This window comes from Lissotriton helveticus, chromosome 12 (genome assembly GCF_964261635.1).
Source record: "Lissotriton helveticus chromosome 12, aLisHel1.1, whole genome shotgun sequence".
Taxonomy (NCBI): Eukaryota; Metazoa; Chordata; class Amphibia; order Caudata; family Salamandridae; genus Lissotriton; species Lissotriton helveticus.
The window spans coordinates 576594071-576616663 of record NC_136073.1 but is presented as its reverse complement, the minus strand read 5'-3'; the positions used below and the strand labels follow the sequence as shown (position 1 = coordinate 576616663).

Sequence of the window (22593 nt, the reverse complement as noted above, 5' to 3'; positions counted from 1 at the left end):
CTGCGTTCAAGGTTGTCGATCAGGGTGGAGGTGTTGGAGTCGTTGTTGTTCTCGAGGTGGAAGTTCAGGACCCCGAGGAGGATGTAGTCTGTGGAGGCGAGGGCGTGTGTGCTGATGATGTCGGCGATGGAGTTGCTGAACTGAGGTCGGGGTCCGGGGGTCTGTAGACGAGGGTGCCTCTGAGGGTGGTGTTGTGGTTGGTGTGGATCTTGAAGTGCAGGTGTTCGGCGGTGCTGACGGTGTCGTTGACGGCTGTCGGGATTTTGAGGATGTTTCTGTGAACGATAGCAATTCCTCCACCTACTCCGTTGGAGCGGTCCTTGCGGGTGATCTTGTAGCCTTCTGGCATGGCTATGGCAATGTCGGGCGCCGAGGTGGGGATCAGCCAGGTCTCCGTCAGGAAGGCGACATCTGGGGCGTTGGTGTTGAGTAGGTCCCAGAGTTCGACGGCGTGATTGTGGGCGGATCGGGTGTTGAGCAGGATACATCTAAGGAAGTTGGGTTCTTCGGTGGGTGGGTTGGCGGGCCGGATGCTGGTGAAGCTGCTGCTCCGGCAGGAGAAGGGTCCTTGTGTGCGCTTCAGGGTGGCCAGGCAGCAGGTGCGTGACCGTCCGACGTTGAGTGCGTGGAGGGTGCTGGAGTCGTAGCGGTGGTCTGCGTTGTGGTGAGTGCGGGCCCAGGGGTCCTGGCGCTGGGTGCGGTCCAGGTGCAGACGGGCGCAGACGGGCGCAGACGGGCTTGCCTTAGGCGCTTCGCGGCCTCCATATGAGGGAAAGTGGGAGGGAGGAGCAGCTGGGAGGCGGGAGCGGGGCGGCGAATGGGAGCACAGAGGGGCGGGGTCGCAGGGGATGCAGCGGCGGGAAATAGCGTGGACGTGGACGGGGACGAGCGGGCACACAGCGGGTTACAGAAGGCAAAAGTGGGCACAGAGGGGCACAAGAGTACAGCAACAACAACAATGTTAACTAAACAGGTGGGAGCACAGAGAGGGGGATACACAAGGCAAAGAGAGGCACAGAGGGGTGCAAGTACAGGGAGAACAGCAAATGTAAATCACTTGAGCACAAACCAGAACGAGCGGCAGCAGCGGCTCAGGGCACACAGGAGGGCTGTGTGGTGGTGTGGGGGAGTGACCTGCCTGGTGACAGGGTCAAAGGTCGCTCTCCTCACCACAGCGCGGCCTTCATATGAGGGGGAGTGGGAGGGGGGAGCAGCTGTGAGGCGGAAGCGGGGCGGCGAATGGGAGCACAGGGGAGCAGGGACGCAGCGGTGGGAAAGAGTGTGGACGGGGACGAGCGGGCACACAGCGGGATACAGAAGGCAAAAGTGGGCACAAGAGTACAGCAATAACAATGCTAACTAAACAGGTGGGGGCACAGAGCGGGGGATACACAAGGCAAAGAGAAGCACAGAGGGGCACAAGTACAGGGAGTACAGCAAATGTAAATCACTCCGGCACAAACCAGAATGAGCGGCAGCAGCGGCTCAGGGCACACAGGAGGGCTGTGTGGTGGTGTGGGGGAGCGACCTGCCTGGATATTCCTTTTTGAAATATTTTGTGTAAAGTTTATGGTCCTGACCAGGCATACGTTAAAGGGAGAAATTGTGGCGACTTCTGCTGGAATGGACTTCATTAATATCATCCCGTATCCGATTGTCATTGTGAGATGTCAAGAAGTGGTTGTAGTATGTAGCTTGTTGGGACCTGTAGTGGTGGACTAAATTATAATCCTCCATTGGCTGGTGGCATGTGGTGATCTTTACAGTTATTCCAAGCCTGTTCAGTTGGTGATGGTTGGTTTAATTGCTGTGTACTGATATAGTACTGGGTAACAGACATGACTTTGATCAGTTTAGCCTTATGGTAAGCCTGCCAAGCTGTTTTTTATGCAGTCTTAGCAACTAAAATGGACTGGCCAGTAAATGCTCTGTAGGCTCATGTTTGACCTCTAAGCAACAGATCTGCAGCTATCTGAAGACCCTCATACATGCTTTACCTAAAGAGCTATAAGGTGTACAGGTTTTCCTGTGTAAATAGCATAAAAGTGCCGTAAGTTATTTGATTTCTGCTACACTTGCCCCAAAATGGCCAGCTCCTAAATTCTCAACTGCTCGTCTGCTCCCTGCAAGGCTGCCACAGTTAACAAACAAAGAGCCTCGGGATGAAGCCATATTGTGTACAGGGACAGAATTATAGAAGGGCCATTTCCAGGGACAATAGCATTCTGTGGAAGAACACCACTTAGTAGGGGAAGCTGCCTGGGTAGGAGCAATTTGTCACTATCCTGCTCAAATCTGCTATTCGTCTTAAGGACATTTACGTAACAACACCACTCTTTTGCAGGAGTGACGAAAGTGTCAAGGAAGGATAAATGAAGTCCTCTCGTCATTTTTGTGCAGCTTCACATCATTGACACGTAAAGCCTGCGACACTAGACCTCAAAACATAAAAGTGGCTAAAAACAGATTGGAGAAAAGTAGTATCAGAAAATGTTAAGAGGTGTTCAAACCTTTCTTGTCCTACTAGACTTAGAGCATTTGGGATTAATTTATTAATGTCTCTGACAAAAGAAAGCACCACTCGTTAACGAATATATTAAGTTTTGGGAATTTCGACAAAGATTCCCAATTGTAATGTAATAAGAATAGATTTAACAGTTAAAATGCCTAGTGTGCTGGACGTCTAATTTAGGTGATTTGAAAGCAAATCGCCAAAAGTAAAAAAAAAGTTATATTAAAGTGCTAAGAAAGTAACTGATCATGTACTATCAAATGTGAATAAGGATATGTTGATGTCACTCAGTGCAACATCTTGCAAAATAGAATCAAATGAGAGATCTGATTGTTCCACAGATTCTTGCTCCAAATACCCGTAGTACGACTAAGGTTGAAAACAAAGTGCACAAGACTAGATGAAATCCAGTCAATTGAACCGATGGAGTCACTCACCAAGTATCAGGCTATAGGACTAAAGACCATGATTGTACAAAACAAAAAATAAATAGTTACTCTTCCAACTTTCTTGAAAGTGGCAATGTTCATGATGGGTAATACTCCTAGTATTGCAAAAAAACTCATCTTGTACTATGAATTTATGTCAACATCTAAAAGTGATTACCAGCTTTTTGAAGGATTGAGAGGTTTGTAGTTTTGCATTTATGTGAAAATCTAAAATTGATTACCAGCTTTTTGAAGGATTGAGAGGTTTGGGGAAATATTAGGAAGCCGACCTGAACATCTTAGTGACTTTCCCTTTTTAAGAATTAGAAGAACCAGTAATTTGTACAAATCCATATACCATTTTTAGTGAAGAATATGAAACTCCGAGAAGAGAATTGCGTACATTAGGGTGTTTACACCCATTCGGTGTAACAGGGTAGCAGCGCTAGCTTTCTATGGAGTGCTACAAGAGGAATGCACAAGCCAATGCAGGAAAGTTATAGACCTGTCTGCATTTGTGTGATGTTTCTTAATGACCAACCAGTGGGTGGGTATCTGGCAGGCTTGCGTTGGGGACACTTGCTGCATCTCAAACTTTTATTTCTCAATCTCACTCAACAGTTTTGGGCTACAGTGGCTATGCAGTGCGCTACCTAAAGCCAGGAGTCACACAGGCATGGAGGGTAAGTCTTAAATGCATCTTGTCTCATTAAGTTCCTTTTCTTTTAAGTAAATTAGTTTATGATGAATGCACCTTGTCTTTGAAGAATATGTTGATATTGTAACTAGGGTAAAAATGTAAATTTTCAGACTGTGAAGAATGGCACACTTGAAGAAGCATTATACATAGGAAAACCTTTATGACTTTCCTTTAGCTGTTGCATGAACAGTGATTTTCAGAGGCTAAGTAGATTCCTGTTTTGAGAGTCGATTGTGATCCAATACACATTAGTTGTAGGACCCAGCTAAAACTAGTAATAAAAATAACAATGGAACCCCGATATTTGAACCAGAGGTGGTTATCAGTATTCTAAGAAAACAGTGGTTCATACAGGGCCAGATCGGTCCCAACCAAGCAAGAGCAGTTGAGTTTAAAACAGTGTTAATAAATATGCCTGTACCAAAGGAGACATGTATAGGCAGTTAATGCCGGGTGGAGCAACAGTGGGCAGTTATTTAAATGTAAGTAGGGACTCAAAAGGGCTTTTTTAACGTGCAGTATTTATTTGTCAACAATATTGCAAGTTTTCCGCGATTATAGTTCAAGTGCACACAAAAAAGTGACAGCAAGCGTGATGTGGTGAGCATTGACAACAAAGACAGAAACTCCTGAGTGTAATTTAAACAATAAAAGGAGTTTCTAGTTTTATAAGGTCGACGACGTTTCGATCTCACTGATTTGAGATCATCATCAGGACATAAGGTTGTGAGCATGAAGAATCTATAAGAAAACAGTAAAATGAAATACATTAAACGGTGTCCCTGGATCATTAGTTACAGCAATTCAATGTTGACCTAGTGCTCCCAGAAGAACAAATCATAACTGTTGGATTAGTTAATTCTTCAATTGCAATTAAGGGAAAAGAAGTGACAGGAAATTAAATTATTAAATAATACCATAGTGCTCTCAATGGATCAGGCACTAATGTGTCTGGAATAAATCATTAATTCCAATTAAATTAGAAACTGAATTAAGAGAAGGAGTAAAGTAGGGGTAACTTTAGTAGGTAACCAGTGAGAAACTGGAGCAAGTGTGTACCCTATATTATCATGGGCGTCCGCAGAAATGATTGTCTTTCTCAGATTGCCCACCCAAGCGACACGTCTCACCATAAGAACATCACTGGTTATACCTTGCGGAAGGGGTCTATACACGGACAACCAGTTGATAACTTTGTTCTTAAGCGAGGCAGTCGTCTCTATGGCATTGAGAGATAGTTCAGACACACCCGCCAGGATCACTGTGTAGGGTGACGCCTCAGGTGGTAGATTCACAGATTTAATTTTACGAGGGTTAGGTTGCCTATTTTCTAGAGGTCTTGTGTCGCTTTGTCTTTTGTCAGAGAGATTGTCTATAGGTTTTGTAGGTTTATCTGGGGGTGGAGGTGCCGGTGTCGGAGTTTGTATGAGTGGTGTAGTTTTGTTTGCAATAACCAAGGTTTGCGGGATCTTATTTTGGTTAGGTTTGTGTTGTATTTGATGAGAGGTGGTTAGGCCAGTTTTCTTCGCTGAAGTCAAGGGTTCTGCAATCTTTTTAAGCTTTTGATCTAGCCCCCCTTTCGCTCCCTTTATTTCTGTTTTAAGACTATCAGCGAGCTGGACTGTGGATTTTTCTTTGTTAACCAGCCTGGCTTTGATCTTTATAAACCGGGCTTCAAGGGGGCTTAAGAGTGACCTAAGGAGTGCACCTATATCTGCAAGTGTAATGGCCACGTTGGAAGATTCCATAAAGATGTTAGCAGAATGAGAAGGTGTATCTGCAGGTAGAGTGGTAACAGGTTGGGCCTCCACACCGATATTGGATGCTAGTCCCAAGCTGTTACCGCCCGAGCTAATAGCGTCTATAGCAGGGTTAGATTTAGGTGTTTTTGACTTGCTGCTTCCCTTGACTTGCCTCCCTTTCTTCCTTTTTTGAATGGCTCCCTCCCTTACTCCCCTTAGGGGATCAGTAGGGTTCCCGCTAGTACTAGCTGTGGCCAAGTCTTTATTGAAAATTGGGAGTGGGATGGATGGTATTTGGGCCGTTGGTAGAGTCATGAGGCTCATATCCTCAAGGTCATTTAAGGCCTCCATGGTGAGCTCTGTACTAATGACTGACTGGTTTGCCTCTAGACCCTCCTGGTTAGAACTATGGAGATCTGACCTTCCTTCAGGAGTCTTTGCCAGAGCCATTGGGCCCATTGATGATCTCCTTACCAGGCGATTTGTTAGGAAATACGCCTTTCGAGTACGGTGATTTCATCTATCAATAGAGAACCAGCTTTAACAAAGTAGTTATCGATAGTACCTTTGGCGGTTCCAGCCATAGTCTGTGCGGATTTGCTCCTTGATTCCCTCGTGCACATCTCTGTGGCTATGGGGCCCGGGGCAGTAGGAAGTTGGATGTTGGAATGGTCCCAGCCAGGGAGGGTAGCCCGGTCCCGGTCTCTCCGGTCCTCGAACGGCCTCAAACGGCCTGCCCTTTGCCCGGGCTTCGCTCCGCGCTTTGCCCCGCGTGTGTCCCGCGTACGCGTCAGACGCTATCTATATATAGCGGGAGGTGGGCGGGAAGAGGACCAGCTGTGGCGAGTCTCCAGGCGCAGCGTCCGCTGGTCCTCGCAGTCCCGCAGGGGTGAAGCGTCTCTGCAGGGCTCCTCTCGTAATCCTATGGAGTCCTTTACTGGTGGTGACCTCGAGCGGCTCCCGCGAAGCGGGGGCCGCGAGGAGTAGGCAGATGTCAGCTGTCAAGAAACTTGGGCAAAAGCAGGCTGGAAAGCGCGTCGTCCCTCCTTGCGCGGCTGTACACAGAGTACACAGAGCACCCGAGCCCTCCGGTGTTTTAGTCCAGGCGGGAGGGGGGCGGGAAGAGGACCAGCTGTGGCGAGTCTCCAGGCGCAGCGCCCGCTGGTCCTCGCAGTCCCGCAGGGGTGAAGCGTCTCTGCAGGGCTCCTCTCGTAATCCTATGGAGTCCTTTACTGGTGGTGACCTCGAGCGGCATCCGCGAAGCGGGGGCCGCGAGGAGTAGGCAGATGTCAGCTGTCAGGAAACTTGGGCAAAAGCAGGCAGGAAAGCGCGTCGTCCCTCCTTGCGCGGCTGGACACAGAGTACAGAGAGCACCCGAGCCCTCCAGTGTTTTAGTCCAGGCGGGAGGGGGGCGGGAAGAGGACCAGCTGTGGCCAGTCTCCAGACGCAGCGCCCGCTGGTCCTCGCAGTCCCGCAGGGGTGAAGAGTCTCTGCAGGGCTCCTCTCGTAATCCTATGGAGTCCTTTACTGGTAGTGACCTCGAGCGGCCCCCGCGTAGCGGGGGCCGCGAGGAGTAGGCAGATGTCAGCTGTCAGGAAACTTGGGCAAAAGCAGGCAGGAAAGCGCGTCGTCCCTCCTTGCGCGGCTGTACACAGACTCCTGGGGCTTCTCAGGGGAACAGCACAGCCTGCTTTAATTTAGACAATTAAGGGGACCAAAGGCGTCCGTAAAAGGAATGTTGGCGGCCTCCCTGTGCGCTGCCTGAGTGATAATACCACATTGTCAGTGGGCCAGCACTGGATGGACCGGCGATCCAGGGGGGGCAAGCGCACCCCCTTGCCCCCCCCTGCGGATGCCCATGTATATTATGTAGGGCAGATTTACAGGGGTGCTATTGGCAAAGTTGCGGAAGGAAGAAAATTTACAGAGAGTGTAGTGCCTCTGTTTGAGCGGTGAAAACGTACCTAATGGAGGGTATTAGTCCTTAATCAGAAGCAACTGTGCTTGCATGTATAATGAAGGTGGCCGCACCAATGGAATAGACCCCTTTAGCGGAGGCAGTCACCGCCCAGTCGGTGTTGCCTGGGTTAACATGTAAGAAGCACAAAAGAACCGAAAAGGAACATCCCTAAAATACACAGAAACCTGCTTGCAAAGTATCAAGCAAGACATGCAACTATAAAGGGCAAGGTTTGGGACAGGAACAAACCAAAAGATGAGCAGGATATATAAATAAAAGCATTCAAACACATTTACCACAGACACACGTTGCTACAACTGTCATACGTGTGCTCAGCACAGCCAAAAAAAACAAAAAACAATATCAAATAAAATATATGGAAAAGGGCAAGTAAATCAATTACTGAGATGTGACAATCATACCTATCATAAATAACAGTGTCACAATACACTTACCCGGAGGACATTCGTAGTCATAACCACTAATTATATGGGCCAGTGAATGTTGATATCATGGCTAGATCACTGTCGGACCATGCTCCGTGTATGTTAGAATTGCGCCCCCCAGACACTCTACACAGGGCGTTCCAATGGCGCCTTCCCCCACACGTGCTCACAGACCCAGTGTTCGTAGAGGAGATCAGAGAGGACATCACTAAATATTTTGATGAGAATGCTGGATCTGCCACATCTGAGGCTATTGTATGGGATGCCTTTAAAGCTGTAATCAGAGGTCAGTGTATAGCACGCAAAGCAGGGGTCCTACGCACCATCAGGGACACGTTAGCTAACCTTGAGGGGGAACTGAAAGACCTTGATGTTGCTTTTAGCTCTGATCCGTCGTTGGAGATTGCTGGCGCTCTAAAAACCAAATTGCTGGCCTTCAGTGAGGAAGCGGAGCGGGAGGTGAGATTTCTGGGGAAACAGGCTGAAGCGCGCAGGTATGGGGAAGGGGATAGGCCGAGCAGGACCCTTGCCAGGCTGATTACTCCTCGCACACAATCGAACTACATCCACACTATTTATGATAAATCCGGACACTTAGTGATGGGCCCAGAGGCAGTGTTAGGCGCCTTCGCGGACTTCTATGCTACCCTGTACACCTCAAGGCAACCCACGGCACCGACATCACTGCGTGAATTTCTTGACTCCATAGCACTCGTATGGTTCAACGACAACCACAGACAGTACATGGACCTCACCGTCACAATACAAGACATCGCCCAGGTGATTAAAAGCATGCCGGCCAATAAAGCCCCTGGCCCAGATGGCCTGACCACCTCCTTCTATAAAACCTATGTAGCTGAACTGGCGCCGAAACTACACTCTGTATTTATCGAGGCTCTCGAATTAAATTCCCTTCCAGACTTCATGCGTGAGGCTCTAATTATCACACTACTCAAGCCGGATAAAGATGAACAACAGCTAGACTCCTACAGGCCCCTATCTCTTATCAACGTGGATGCTAAAATATACGCGAAGGTCATTGCAGATAGATTACAACCGATGTTGCCTATGATTGCGCTTCCAGATCAATCGGGATTCATCCCTGGCCGCGCGACATCACATAATCTCAGAACTATCTTCTCTGTCCTTCACTATTTACACCCATCAGTACAGGCGGCGGTGGTGTTCCTTGACGCCACCAAGGCCTTCGACTCCTTAGAGTGGCCCTACCTCTTCAGTGTCCTAAGGCGGATGGGCTTCAGCCAGAACTTCATGACCCTGATCAGGCTCCTCTACACGGCACCCAGAGCCCGGGTGAGCGTTAATGGTCTCATCTCCAAGCCATTTAGTGTCTCAAGAGGTACTAGGCAGGGATGTCCTCTGTCCCCGCTCCTCTTTGCGATAGCGATGGAGCCGCTTGCGGCTCGAATACGGCAACACCACACCACCAGGGGCATTGGATTTAGTGCTAGAAGCTTACTGATTTCGCTATACGCGGATGATGTCACCTTGTACGTCCTGAATCCTAAAGATAACCTGAGTCCGCTACTCCGAGAATTTGTACGATTTGAGGGCCTGGCGGGGGTATCCATTAACTGGTCAAAGTCAGTGGCCTTCCCACTGACGGAGGGCACTGATCGCCCTGCTCCTGACTACCCCCTCAGATGGGAGACGGGGGCTGTCAAGTATTTGGGCATCTGGATCAGCCGAGATGTACAGGAGTTGTGGTCGCTGAATTTCGGGAGGGCGGTGGACTGGTTGGAAGGGAAGGTCGAGGTCTGGAACAAACTACCGCTGTCCCTGGTCGCGAGAATTGCACTGGCTAAAATGGTGGTTCTCCCCAAATTCTTGTATTTGTTCGTCAACGTACCACTGCCTATGACAGCGCCCTTCCACGCTCGTGTACGCTCCCTGCTGCTGAAACTGGTGTGGGCCGGCGGTCAGGCCAGAGTCTCCTGGGACCTACTCACGCTTCCGCTCCGACAAGGGGGCCTGGGTGCCCCAGACTTGAAGCTCTATTCCCTCTGTGCGCAAGCTCAGTTCCTGCATTTCTGGGCCTACCCCACCCCCTACCAGCCGCATGCGGCGGTGGAACTAGCAGTGGTCGCCCCCTTGCCACTACGAGTGGCACTATACGGAAAAGTTACATGCCCGTCGCGTGAGGTAGACACGGTGGAAATGGTCCGCTGGTCCTGGCGCGAACTCCAGAAAAGAGCCGGTCTCTCCCTGCTTTATGCGCCAGCCGTCCCCCTGAGGGGTAACCCGATGCTGCCTTGTTTGACAGCAAGAGGTGATGTCCTCACTATCCGTGGAAGTCGCCTTCTCACCTTCGCTGACTTATATCCAGAAGGCACTTTTTTCGAGATGCCCGCTGGTGGGGACGACCAGCCCTGCTCGTTTGCTGACACGTTACTATATCATTCCCTTAGGGAATCTTGCAAGAAGATAGGACCGTGCTTCCCGGAGGAACCTTGCACACTAGCCGCCCTCCAAAACTTGCTTTCACGACCTTCCCCCAAAAAGCTGGTGTCCAGACTGTATAACTGCATGCAGGAACAGGCCCCGGTGACAGAGGCCGCGGCCAAACACGCTTGGGCTGCGGACCTGGAGAACCAGCTGCCGGACGACACATGGGAGTATTGCTGTGCGCAACTAACAGCCCTATCCCCTAATTATCGGTTGCGGCTTATCCACTTCAAATTCCTACACCGATATTACCGCACTCCGACACTACTACACCGTATGGGTATCCGTGAGGACGCCTCTTGCTGGAAGTGTGGGGGTGAGGGTGCGACCTTTATTCATGTGGCTTGGAGCTGCCCCAAGCTGAGTACATACTGGTTGGAGATCTTCACTGCCATCAATCACATCATACATAGAAATGACTCACCGTCCCCACTACTGGGTCTGCTGGGGTATGTTAAAGACACTGAACCCTGCGACAGGAAACTGCATGCATTACTCCTTTTATACGCCAAACGTCAGGTCGCACTGCACTGGGGCAGACCGGCCCTCCCCTCTTTCGAGAGCTGGATTAGAGATGTGACTTATGGCCACACACAACTGACACACTACTGGGAGACCATGCCCACCGCTTCCAGACCCACTGACATATGGGGCCCGTTTATACAGTGGACTACAGCACGCGTGGGTTCAGACACCCCAGGTACCTCACGTGCTACGAGTGTTTCAGACGACATGGGCTGAAGGTGCACGCTGCGTAGGTTAATGATTGCAATCCCGTGGAACCGCGCTGCCGCGGACAGGCCCTGCCCCGACGCGCGCTCTGCGTTTGCTGCCCCCACTGACCCCGATTATGTCCCTGGCCCCCCCTCCCACTGGCCCTCCTGTGGCCTATTCATTGCCCCTCCCCCCCTCCCCCCCCCCACACGCCCTTTGGCCTATACGTGCACAGAAGAGATGCCATTGCACGCCCGCCCTGACTATGGCTTGCCCTCTATCTGAGTGATCCGTGGCAGGCCCACGTGACCCTTTTGTGGACTGAAGTGTTGTATGGCTGCTGTTTCTACGTACTTGCACCTATGTTTTGACGTTTTTGGGTTAGCTTGTTGGGGGGTCCTGTTGGGAGAAAAATGGTGCTGATAGACATATCCTTTCCACAGGCCGCTGCAGCGGGTGGCTGACCGCTGCTTCTTTAGGGGCGGCTTCATTGATCTTCGCTATCTTTCAATTGTCAGCAGCACTGTGAGAAAAGTAAGACCGTTTCCTCGCTGAAGTCGCACTGCACACGCTAAAGATTTTATTGTATTTCATGTTTACCTCTGCATGATTAACCCGGTCGGATGTCGGCCTCTGATTTGTTTCTCTGAAATTTTTGTATGACCTACCTGATAGCGGCCTGCCTCCGGGTTGTTGGCGTGACGCAGTGTGAATCTTCTTTTTCATTTGTTTACAATAAATGTCTTGCAACAAAAAAAAAAATAAATAAATAAAAATAAAAAAATTATATGGGCCAGTCAGAAAGCACAGTTGACTATTATGATTCATAGAGACTAGAATGAGGTGATGTGGAATATGAAATGGCTTATTACACATACTTGCATTTAGCAACTATGGTGCGACGTTTGTTGAGCACAAGTGGGTGGTTGAACAGTCAATCCAGGATGGTTTGGGATGAGTGTGCTACCGAAAGGGAATTTCTCTTGTTAGTGGATAAATGGACATGCACGAAAACTGGTGTGGTTCATCATGGCTGCTGAATTAAACTTAAGAATCCCAAAGGCGTCATAAGGGGATGTCAGTAAACACTTGGCATTGCAAGACAGAGCACGTGGGGATGAAATATGAGAGTTAAAAATGGAGCAATCAGAAAAGGGACAAACTGAAAATGTAGAGTATTTAAAGCCAAAAATAGAAAACCGTAAATGGGGTGGAGATTGGCTGATAGAAGAGAGCGCGGAGGAGGGATTTGGACTGACATTCAACAGGGTGTTCAAAATAATTATATTTCATGTCTTTATTGTGAGTAGAATTGAGGGGCAGAATTACATATTTAGCCTGCATCAGGCACCAGCCTATGGACCTAAATTATCTTCTGATCAGATAGTATACTATTATGTTGAGGAGAGAGTGCATTATTAATGGAGGGTGTATGCATGTTGTGACCTGTGTATGTCAGTAGAAAGGATGTTGTTTGGAAGGTGTACAGAAGGAGTGTGAAGGGAATGAAATGCAGCATGACCTTGTAGTTTGGGTGGCACAGTTGGGACTCAGTTGATGCTTGGAGGTCTGCCAGTTTTGTTGGCTGTATATTGATGAAGAAAAAGAAACAAATTCACTTAATCAACACAAAAATGCCAAAAATATTTTTGACGTCATCTTTGGTCGCTTTTGGTAAAACTATTCTGTTTCACTACATGTTGTCTTCTATAGGGCAAGTAGTTAAATATAGTGTAATATAGTGTTTGTTAAATATTAAATTGGTATATAACTATGAATTCGTACGAACAAACATGCTGTTTTCTAGCATAAAGCACAAATTCAATTTCCTGAGCAAATTATAGAATTTCAAGTAGTACGCCAAGAATCACATCGGCATTACTCGCCACGACTTTCTGATGCTCACTTAGAGGATACTGTGTGAAAGGATTGAATTCGCAACCGACTGATGATTACTTTTCTATTATTGGCTGATAGCACCGGATTTGGACTCACACTGTCTACTATATCAGCGGAAGGCTGTCCATGATAGAGGCAGATCATACCTGTAGTACTGATATAACAGTCCAGGCCCTGATGAAGTCTTTGAGTATTACCAATAGACAAAACACGTGTTGGCAAGAACTGTGGCTGTTGGTTGTATCACTGAAGAACTGAAGTGTGGTTTGAGTCAAACAAGTCTTCCCAAGATACAAGTGACAGAATAAAGACCAAGGACGAACACTTGAAAAAACTATTGCATGGACTCATGATTTGAAATTCTATAATTTGCTGAGGAAATTGAATTTTTGTTTAATTTATATGTACGTGCAGTTCTGCATATACTAAACACCAACGTGGGGTGGTCGTTGTTTCAGTTTCCTTTGATGCAGTCTTTCGCATAAATGTAATCTTCTAAATATTAAGTCACATAACCGTGCTCAAATTATACCTCACTGCCTCCCAGTAACGTCCATGCTTATTTTCTTGCATAGCCTAGTATAGGATGTTTTAGAAAAATCTATGTAATAGTTGTCATTTTCCATTTTAGTTCCCATTTTATGGCACAGCAAAAAATGTCATCAGTGCTGTGAAAGTAAATGTGCATGCTGCCACCCTTTACCTTCTACGAGCGTAACTGTGGACTAAAGCGGTATTGTGGGAATCCCCTCCGCCTCCTACCAAAGTGCAAATAAAGCCCGGGAAACAGCTGTGTTCTGTGCATTCCAGCCTATCCGGTGTGCCGAAATATTTCACGACCGGTTAATGGTTTAATGCTTTAATGATGAAGTAACCTGTGATCCTTTCATGGAACATTTTAGCAAATCTGACTGGCCAAAAGTTCAGCATAAGGCACAATGGAAAGTAGTAGAATGTGATTCCTTCTGTTCAGGGAGATATAGATAGAGAGCAATAGTGGAGAGCTAGCTATATGTCCCTTTCTTCTCCCTTTACAACACAAAATATGAAGTACCAACTTTCCTTACTCTAAGTTAGAAAAAAATTAAGGACTGGTGAAGTTTAAGAGACAACCGTCAAACATGATGCAACACTCCCCCCTAATTCCTTTAGTACCGGCAACTGACTGATGGTAGATCGGCCGAAAGTTTGGCTACTATAGCAAATGCAAAACAATAGAGGAAGTGAAGAGGTATTGACAGAATCACCCTCCAATCTGATATATATAAACAAAAAGATTCTATCAATGTGTGGTGATTTAATTTTTATTTTTTATTTATTTCTGTGGGTGGTGAAAAACTAATAAATAAACTCTCTCTTAGGGTGATAAAGATGAGAGCACAATGTGCTTTTTAAAATACCCCTCACACACTAAAAAAATCCAATAGTGTCATGCTTCATCATTGGGGTCTTCCCGTCCCTCTACGGGGCGGGGCGTGCTACGACCTGACCGACTACGCGGGAGCACTAGTATGGTGACAGGGCTATGTGACAGTGCAAAGTGGGTGATGTCAGTGAAGTGTAGGGACCTAATAATGTGTGGGAATTAAAAAAAAAAAGTTAAAAATCCTCTGGCTAGTGGAAAAAACCAATTTATTCACTTCCCTAGCTGGGGACGTTAAGAAGGGGGTTTTGAGGTAGAGCAATTCGCTACAACCTGGTCTACATGTTTCGTAGGCAGTCCCCTACTGCCTACTCATCAGGACCTTCTAATGGTCCCTACTAGAACAAAGCTCAGTTGCTAAGTGTAATAAGCCTGTCGTCCTAAAAACTAGCAGTAAAAATCCACTGTTAGTTTTAGCTTAAGGGCATGAGCTGGCCCTATGTAAGCAGAAGTATTAAAAATAATGACCTGATTGTGGTCTCTGTAAAGCAAAAAGAAAAAAGGGAGAGAAAAGCACAGATTTTTACAATTGTAACTGTAGTTTGTCTTTGGGCACTCATTATTATTAGCGCCACAAGTCCCACTTTTTTGTTTCAATTACCCATACCACAAAGGATGCACTTAAGACTTTATGGACAGAGTGATGGTTCAATCTGCCATCCCCTGGATGTTCGTTTTTTTGCCGAACATTGTGATGCCCCTTGTAATTAGGGTTTTTTTATGGACAGAGTGATGGTTCAATCTGCCATCCCCTGGATGTTCGTTATTTAGGCCGAACATTGTGATGCCCCTTGTAATTAGGGCTGTTTTCATCTCAACACACACACACTCTCATAACTCAATGCACACAGCGGCACCCCACAGGGTTAAAAACGAGGAACCCGACTTATTCAATGCCAGTAGTGGTCTTAGAATCCATCATTAAAATCCCCAAAGGGCACACCCCAATTTTTGAATAATTAGCGATACATACTGCTGTGGCGCATGTGATATGCCCCATGAGCTGACACTCGGTAGGTATTCACCGCGACGCCCTGAAAAAGAGAAACCGCGCCCTTAGCATCACAATAAACACACACCCGAAATCAATGCAGCCCCTGTCTCAAAAGCCAAGTGTTTAGAGACCTTTGGCAAAGTCCATAACTCACATTGTCCGCATAGTCATTAAGCCTTACTTCTACCCGAGATGCCGCTCTGAAGAGTGATCGCGTCTGAGGCACGGTGATCTTATGAGCTACACTGGGCGCCGGTGTCGCGTAGGAAGTCTACTTGCAAGACTAGAGCGCTGACCCAAAATGGCCGCCCAGAATGGAACGGGAGTGTACTATTACGGAAGTCTTTCTTCCGTGCCTATTAGGTTTACAGAAGTTACCAACCCAGATGATATTTTGGTAAAAAACATATTCGGTGGAAATGTAATCCCATCATATCAGCTCGTAAATTCTCAGGGGTAATTCTCATAAACGAACACTTCTGTGGAATTGGTATTGTTAAATCACACTGGAACCCCTTTGGAAGGCAAACGGGCCAGAGTGTGTTACAGGTTCACAGATTGAGTATGCAAATATATAGGGTAAAAAACTGTCAGGCCTCTGCCCAGATTGTGTTTACAGGATCGCAAAATTTACCAGTATGAAAGATAAGGGGACTACCCTCGGCCGGTGAACACCAGGAGCTGGGTAATACCTAAGGCTTATCAGAATTTTGGTCTATGGGTTATAAAAGGCTTGGCAAATGTTTTCATTGAGTTGCTGATAGGGCGCAGAGTTTGTGCAAATTGGCCATGGGCGAGGTGCCTCTCAATGGGGAGTGGGGGTACATAACCTATAGCTGCCCCCACGGAATTTCATCGTTCAATCCATGTTTGTTGGACTGGACACGAAAAACCCATCTTTGTTCTTTTTCCAGTAGATGTTTCTCGTTGTCAATCTGTTCAATTACTGTCCAAGTTATGTCTTCAGGTTTATGCCCACTTTCCAAGAAGTGGTTTGTTAGTTTAGTACTCGCCTTCTTACATTTGATTGTACTTTTATGCTCGCCTATTCTCAACTTCACTGCCCTGCTCGTCATGCCAATATATTCGAGTTTGCAGGGACAAGTGATGAGATAGACGACGTTGGAACTGTTACAGTTGCTGAAGGCTCTCTGTTCCCATGTGGTCCCATTATTAAAAGTTAGTTTCTTGCTCTTTTTGGTGAGGCAGCATACCTTGCATACGCCGCACGGGTAGTGCCCTTGTACAAAATTGGTTCACCGGCCGAGGGTAGTCCCCTTATCTTTCATACTGGTAAATTTTGCGATCCTGTAAACACAATCTGGGCAGAGGCCTGACAGTTTTTTACCCTATATATTTGCATACTCAATCTGTGAACCTGTAACACACTCTGGCCCGTTTGCCTTCCAAAGGGGTTCCAGTGTGATTTAACAATACCAATTCCACAGAAGTGTTAGTTTATGAGAATTACCCCTGAGAATTTACGAGCTGATATGATGGGATTACATTTCCACCGAATATGTTTTTTACCAAAATATCATCTGGGTTGGTAACTTCTGTAAACCTAATAGGCACGGAAGAAAGACTTCCGTAATAGTACACTCCCGTTCCATTCTGGGCGGCCATTTTGGGTCAGCGCTCTAGTCTTGCAAGTAGACTTCCTACGCGACACCGGTGCCCAGTGTAGCTCATAAGATCACCGTGCCTCAGACGCGATCACTCTTCAGAGCGGCATCTCGGGTAGAAGTAAGGCTTAATGACTATGCGGACAATGTGAGTTATGGACTTTGCCAAAGGTCTCTAAACACTTGGCTTTTGAGACAGGGGCTGCATTGATTTCGGGTGTGTGTTTATTGTGATGCTAAGGGCGCGGTTTCTCTTTTTCAGGGCGTCGCGGTGAATACCTACCGAGTGTCAGCTCATGGGGCATATCACATGCGCCACAGCAGTATGTATCGCTAATTATTCAAAAATTGGAGTGTGCCCTTTGGGGATTTTAATGATGGATTCTAAGACCACTACTGGCATTGAATAAGTCGGGTTCCTCGTTTTTAACCCTGTGGGGTGCCGCTGTGTGCATTGAGTTATGAGAGTGTGTGTGTGTTGAGATGAAAACAGCCCTAATTACAAGGGGCATCACAATGTTCGGCCTAAATAACGAACATCCAGGGGATGGCAGATTGAACCATCACTCTGTCCATAAAAAAACCCTAATTACAAGGGGCATCACAATGTTCGGCAAAAAAACGAACATCCAGGGGATGGCAGATTGAACCATCACTCTGTCCATAAAGTCTTAAGTGCATCCTTTGTGGTATGGGTAATTGAAACAAAAAAGTGGGACTTGTGGCGCTAATAATAATGAGTGCCCAAAGACAAACTACAGTTACAATTGTAAAAATCTGTGCTTTTCTCTCCCTTTTTTCTTTTTGCTTTACAGAGACCACAATCAGGTCATTATTTTTAATACTTCTGCTTACATAGGGCCAGCTCATGCCCTTAAGCTAAAACTAACAGTGGATTTTTACTGCTAGTTTTTAGGACGACAGGCTTATTACACTTAGCAACTGAGCTTTGTTCTAGTAGGGACCATTAGAAGGTCCTGATGAGTAGGCAGTAGGGGACTGCCTACGAAACATGTAGACCAGGTTGTAGCGAATTGCTCTACCTCAAAACCCCCTTCTTAACGTCCCCAGCTAGGGAAGTGAATAAATTGGTTTTTTCCACTAGCCAGAGGATTTTTAACTTTTTTTTTTTAATTCCCACACATTATTAGGTCCCTACACTTCACTGACATCACCCACTTTGCACTGTCACATAGCCCTGTCACCATACTAGTGCTCCCGCGTAGTCGGTCAGGTCGTAGCACGCCCCGCCCCGTAGAGGGACGGGAAGACCCCAATGATGAAGCATGACACTATTGGATTTTTTTAGTGTGTGAGGGGTATTTTAAAAAGCACATTGTGCTCTCATCTTTATCACCCTAAGAGAGAGTTTATTTATTAGTTTTTCACCACCCACAGAAATAAATAAAAAATAAAAATTAAATCACCACACATTGATAGAATCTTTTTGTTTATATATACTATAGCAAATGGTCTGAATTCAGAACAAATATCACTCTGAAAGACAGTCTCTAAATTCTTACAGGGGTTGAAATACAAATTGGATGCTGAAGTCCTTTAGAATTCCGAAAAGCTCAATTAGCGTGCACTGCATTTCTGTGATAGAGTAAATATAGCATGCCTTTTTGGCTATTTATTTATTTATTCAAAACCCACATTGTTACTTCATTAAAGGAAGGAGGTTGGGTCATTGAAAGTGATGATTGAGGAACTTGTAGGCACCGTTAGAATGTTAGTTCATAACAGTACACTGCATACGCCAGCATTTCATCTATCCTGCAATCCACAACAGTCATTTAAAGCAGGCGATCCTACAAATAGTGGCCAGCCACATGCTCCTGCAATTCCATCTAGACGAGCCACTGGGGCTTCAACTCCCATGCAGATAGACCTCCTTGAAGTTCACCCCCGCAACACCCCGCAAAAGCAACTTTATTCTCAAGTTGCCAGAAATCATGATAGGCCTACAAAGGCTCTAATAGATCCACTTATGGGTATCAATGTTCCAGCTCCACAGAACAAACAACCCACTTGCCCCCCTATTGAGGTGCAGACGGTCTTCTTGGTTAATGTCCCCAAAACTGCCCCTAGTAGCAGCTTTGAGAACGCTGAATCTTTGAAAAATAAATCTCTTCATTGGCTACGTAATGTCAGGTGTTGCCACTTGCTAATTAGGGAAGATATTTTCAGGGCATGGAGATGCATGTCCAAAAATAATCCTAGGGACTGCATCGAACTAACCCTGACCAGCCCTGACCTGGCAGAAAACCTTTTGGCTTTAGAGTATAGGTCCTGCCCCCCGGACTCTTCATCTATCCAGATCAGGCGTTTCCCAATAATCACTGCAGAAAGAGCCTATGACAACGTGCTACCATTGCCTATATTTAGAGGGTCCTCACTTGAGGCGGTTGATTGACTATGTCATGATCTACACCCACGACAGGAATTAGAACCTTCTCCATCCATTACCATCCTAAGCCCCCCTATCACTATTCAATCGTGCTCTATCCCTGAACTATCTCAAATCTGGGCAAATGCCAATAGAAACAATAGTCACCCTGTTTATAGTGCGAGGGACAATGGGGTGGTAGTAATTTGTAATACTTCAGTTCCATCTTCTACTCTTCCCCACCTGGTCCAACCAACCCCTTCGGGAAATTGAGTTTCAACTTCCCAGCTTAAGATCCTTTCCTGGAATGTGGCGGGGCTCTAAAATAAAATGTCCTCACCTGATTGGAACAATTTGATTGAGGAACACCACATCTGTATATTCCAAGAAACATGAAGCCTAGTACCACTATATAAGTCTGGCTATACCTGCTTCTTTACCCCTGCCATTCACATGGGTAGGGGGCGGCCCTCTGGAGGTCTTAGTGTTTGGGTCAAGATCAACATGAACTGTAAAATAAAGGAACATCAATGTGCGAGCCCGGAAATTATGTGGCTTTCGATCAAGGGCACTAGTGGTGGTGAAATCCTTGAGATGTTTAATGTCTATATAAGGGGGACCCCAGGGGACAAAGTATCAAACATTGTTTTGTCGTTGGAACAGGAGTTATCCAGCTGCCCATCAGATTCATATGTTATGATCGCTGGGGATTTTAACTGCATCTTCGAGCCTTTAAGCTTCGAAGATTTGCTGGGGGTAGATGAAGATGACACCAAGTGGGGTGTCCCATTGTTAAATATACCCCCTATCAAGAAATGGTCCCAGGTAGCAATTCAGATCAGTGCTCTCACCTTAGAAGCTGGATTAAGGGCTGTGAATAGTAGAACCCCCTCTGACGTCACAGGGGCTAACACATAACACAGTATCTTGCCCCTCACAAATTGATTACATATTAATTGACGTTAGATTTTGGAGATCCATAATAGATATGGAAGTGGTTCCTTCTACTGATAGTGACCATAACACATTAACCTTGATTATGGAATCACCCTGGGCTCTTTCTATTCCCTCAATCCAGGGCACAAGACCCCTCATGAGGACAAAATAATTGGTCCCTTCAAACTGCAGAAGGTACCTTAAATGGCCAAGAGTCGCGGCACAAGAATCCCAAATCGTTGCGATTAGGCGCAAACTTAGTGAAAGCACACTTAAATTGTGAGAGGCCGTGAGTGAAAAGGACGATCTGTCTAGGGTCACAGAGTTATATGGAAGTATGATGACCCAGCTGGGGTCTCTATATATTAAAGAGACTCATGCTGGTAAACGAGTCATAAATCGTAAAAATTGCCGGACTTGGTTTAATGCAGATTGTAGACAGAAGGAAAAGGCTTTGATTTTAGCAATAAAAAGCCGACACTGTCCCTTAGATAGGAAACCAAGAAAGGACTACAAAACTGCTGTAATTCGAGCAAAGCGTGAGTGGGGTGAGACACACTGTCAGAACTTAAAGGATGCAAGTGTAGTCAGGGATCCCAATCTTTTTTGGGATATGGTCAGGCGGTCAGATAATAAAGATCCTGATTTAATTCCTAACCACATCACAAATCAAGACTGGTTTAACCACTTTGGGAAACTTTATTCAGGGTCCAGTCCAATCCCACAAGTTGGGTCAGATGGTCACCTAAGCAGCTGTCCCAATTCGGATGCCAAAAGAAATGGAGGCAGCCATTAAGAAAATAGTCCCAGCAAAAGCCTCAGGCCCGGATGGTCTTCCGAGTGATCTTTTTCTAGCAGACCCTCCCAATTGGGCAAACTATATTATGCTTTTAATCAATTCCATTGCAAAGGGTAGCGCAGTACCTGATTCATGGAAAGGTGCAGAGGTGGTACCTATTTTTTAAAAAGGTGCTGGGATGACAATGCCAACTACCGCCCAATCAGTTTGATCGATGCCATGCAGAAAGTAGTTGGCAGGGTGTTGCTTCAGAGAATTCACCATTGGGTGGATGATAAGGATGTCCTCTCCCAGTATCAAGCGGGTTTCAAGGCATGCACAGGGACAGTGGACCAAGCATTCAGACTACTTTTAATTTATTGGAAGGTTGTTTTAATTGGCAAGGGCAGTCTTTATTTGGCCTTTATTGACCTAAAGACTGCTTTTGACCTAGTACTCCGTGACAGGTTGTGGCAGCTATTAGGCGATATGGGGATCCCCCCGATGATTCTGAATCTGCTCATTCGCCTCCACGAGGGCAATTATGCCCAAGTGAGGTGGGGAGCTCAAGACCAGAAGACAGACAGGATCCCTGTAAACAGAGGAGTGCGCCAGGTTTGTGTAATGGCGCCCACCTGTTTTCCCTATGCATCAATCGGGTGGTTAGTTTTTTTACAAGAACTTCCATCAGATGCCCCTTCCCTGGCAGGAGACAGGGTTCCTACCCTGCTCTTCGTGGATGACACTCTCCTCTTGTTTAAAACTTCAGCTGGACTCCAGAAGCTCTTAGATAGATTTCATCTCTTCTGTGAGTCCAGGGGGCTGGTTGTTAACACCTCCAAAACTAAGCTTATGGTGTTTAATCCCTATAGACCATATAAAGGTAATTTTACATTAGACGGAACCCGCTTAGAGCGAGTCTCAACGTTCGATTATCTAGGTATTCGGCTTGCTGAGAAAATGCATTGGCGGCATCACATCGATGCTCTTGAGCCACAAGCGTGTGGTAGGAACACTACTCCGCAAACATCGCTCCTCGCAGGGCAGACCTGTGGCTCCCCCTCTTACGATTTATGCAGCCAAAGCATTTAGCTCAGCTCTTTATGGTGCCGAATTATGGGGCTTCGACAATGTGGATGGAATTAGTAGATCTGAACATACATTTTTTAGAGATCTAGTGATGGTTCCCAGCAAGGTACCATTAAAACCTTTGATGAGCGACATGGGTAGGCACTCTTTTAAAGATATAGCAGGGCTACGACCCTTGTTATTCTGGGCCCGCCTGCGTCGGACCCCTGAGCTTGCTAGCTATGCCTCTGCGCTTACGGGACTGATGGCCCTGGATGGCAGCCAAAGAATTAGCTGCCTCTTTAATCTAAAAAATTTAGTTTTTGCGCTCGGCTTGAAGGATTTGTGGGACACCCAAACCCCACCTAGTAAGGCCGACCTCAAAAAGCATTTTTGGGCATGGGTAGATGCACAAGAGCATAGTAATTCCAGATTAGGAAGGCTCACTGAAGATTTTTATTCACATAAGCAGCGCATACTTTTGGAACCTTACTTAGATTTTATTCAGACGCC

The 22593-nt window shown here is 46.5% G+C and overlaps 1 protein-coding gene across 2 annotated transcripts in view; it reads left to right on the top strand.

Annotated features, from left to right (window-relative positions):
* Window positions 1–22593, top strand: part of SPMIP8 (sperm microtubule inner protein 8) — a 314131-nt gene that overhangs the window by 83458 nt on the left and 208080 nt on the right. For both annotated transcript variants that reach the window (XM_078668396.1, XM_078668395.1), the window contains exon 5: window positions 3562–3623. In XM_078668396.1, the coding sequence (XP_078524522.1) occupies window positions 3562–3623 (62 nt within the window). The remainder of the gene's footprint in view (window positions 1–3561; window positions 3624–22593) is intronic.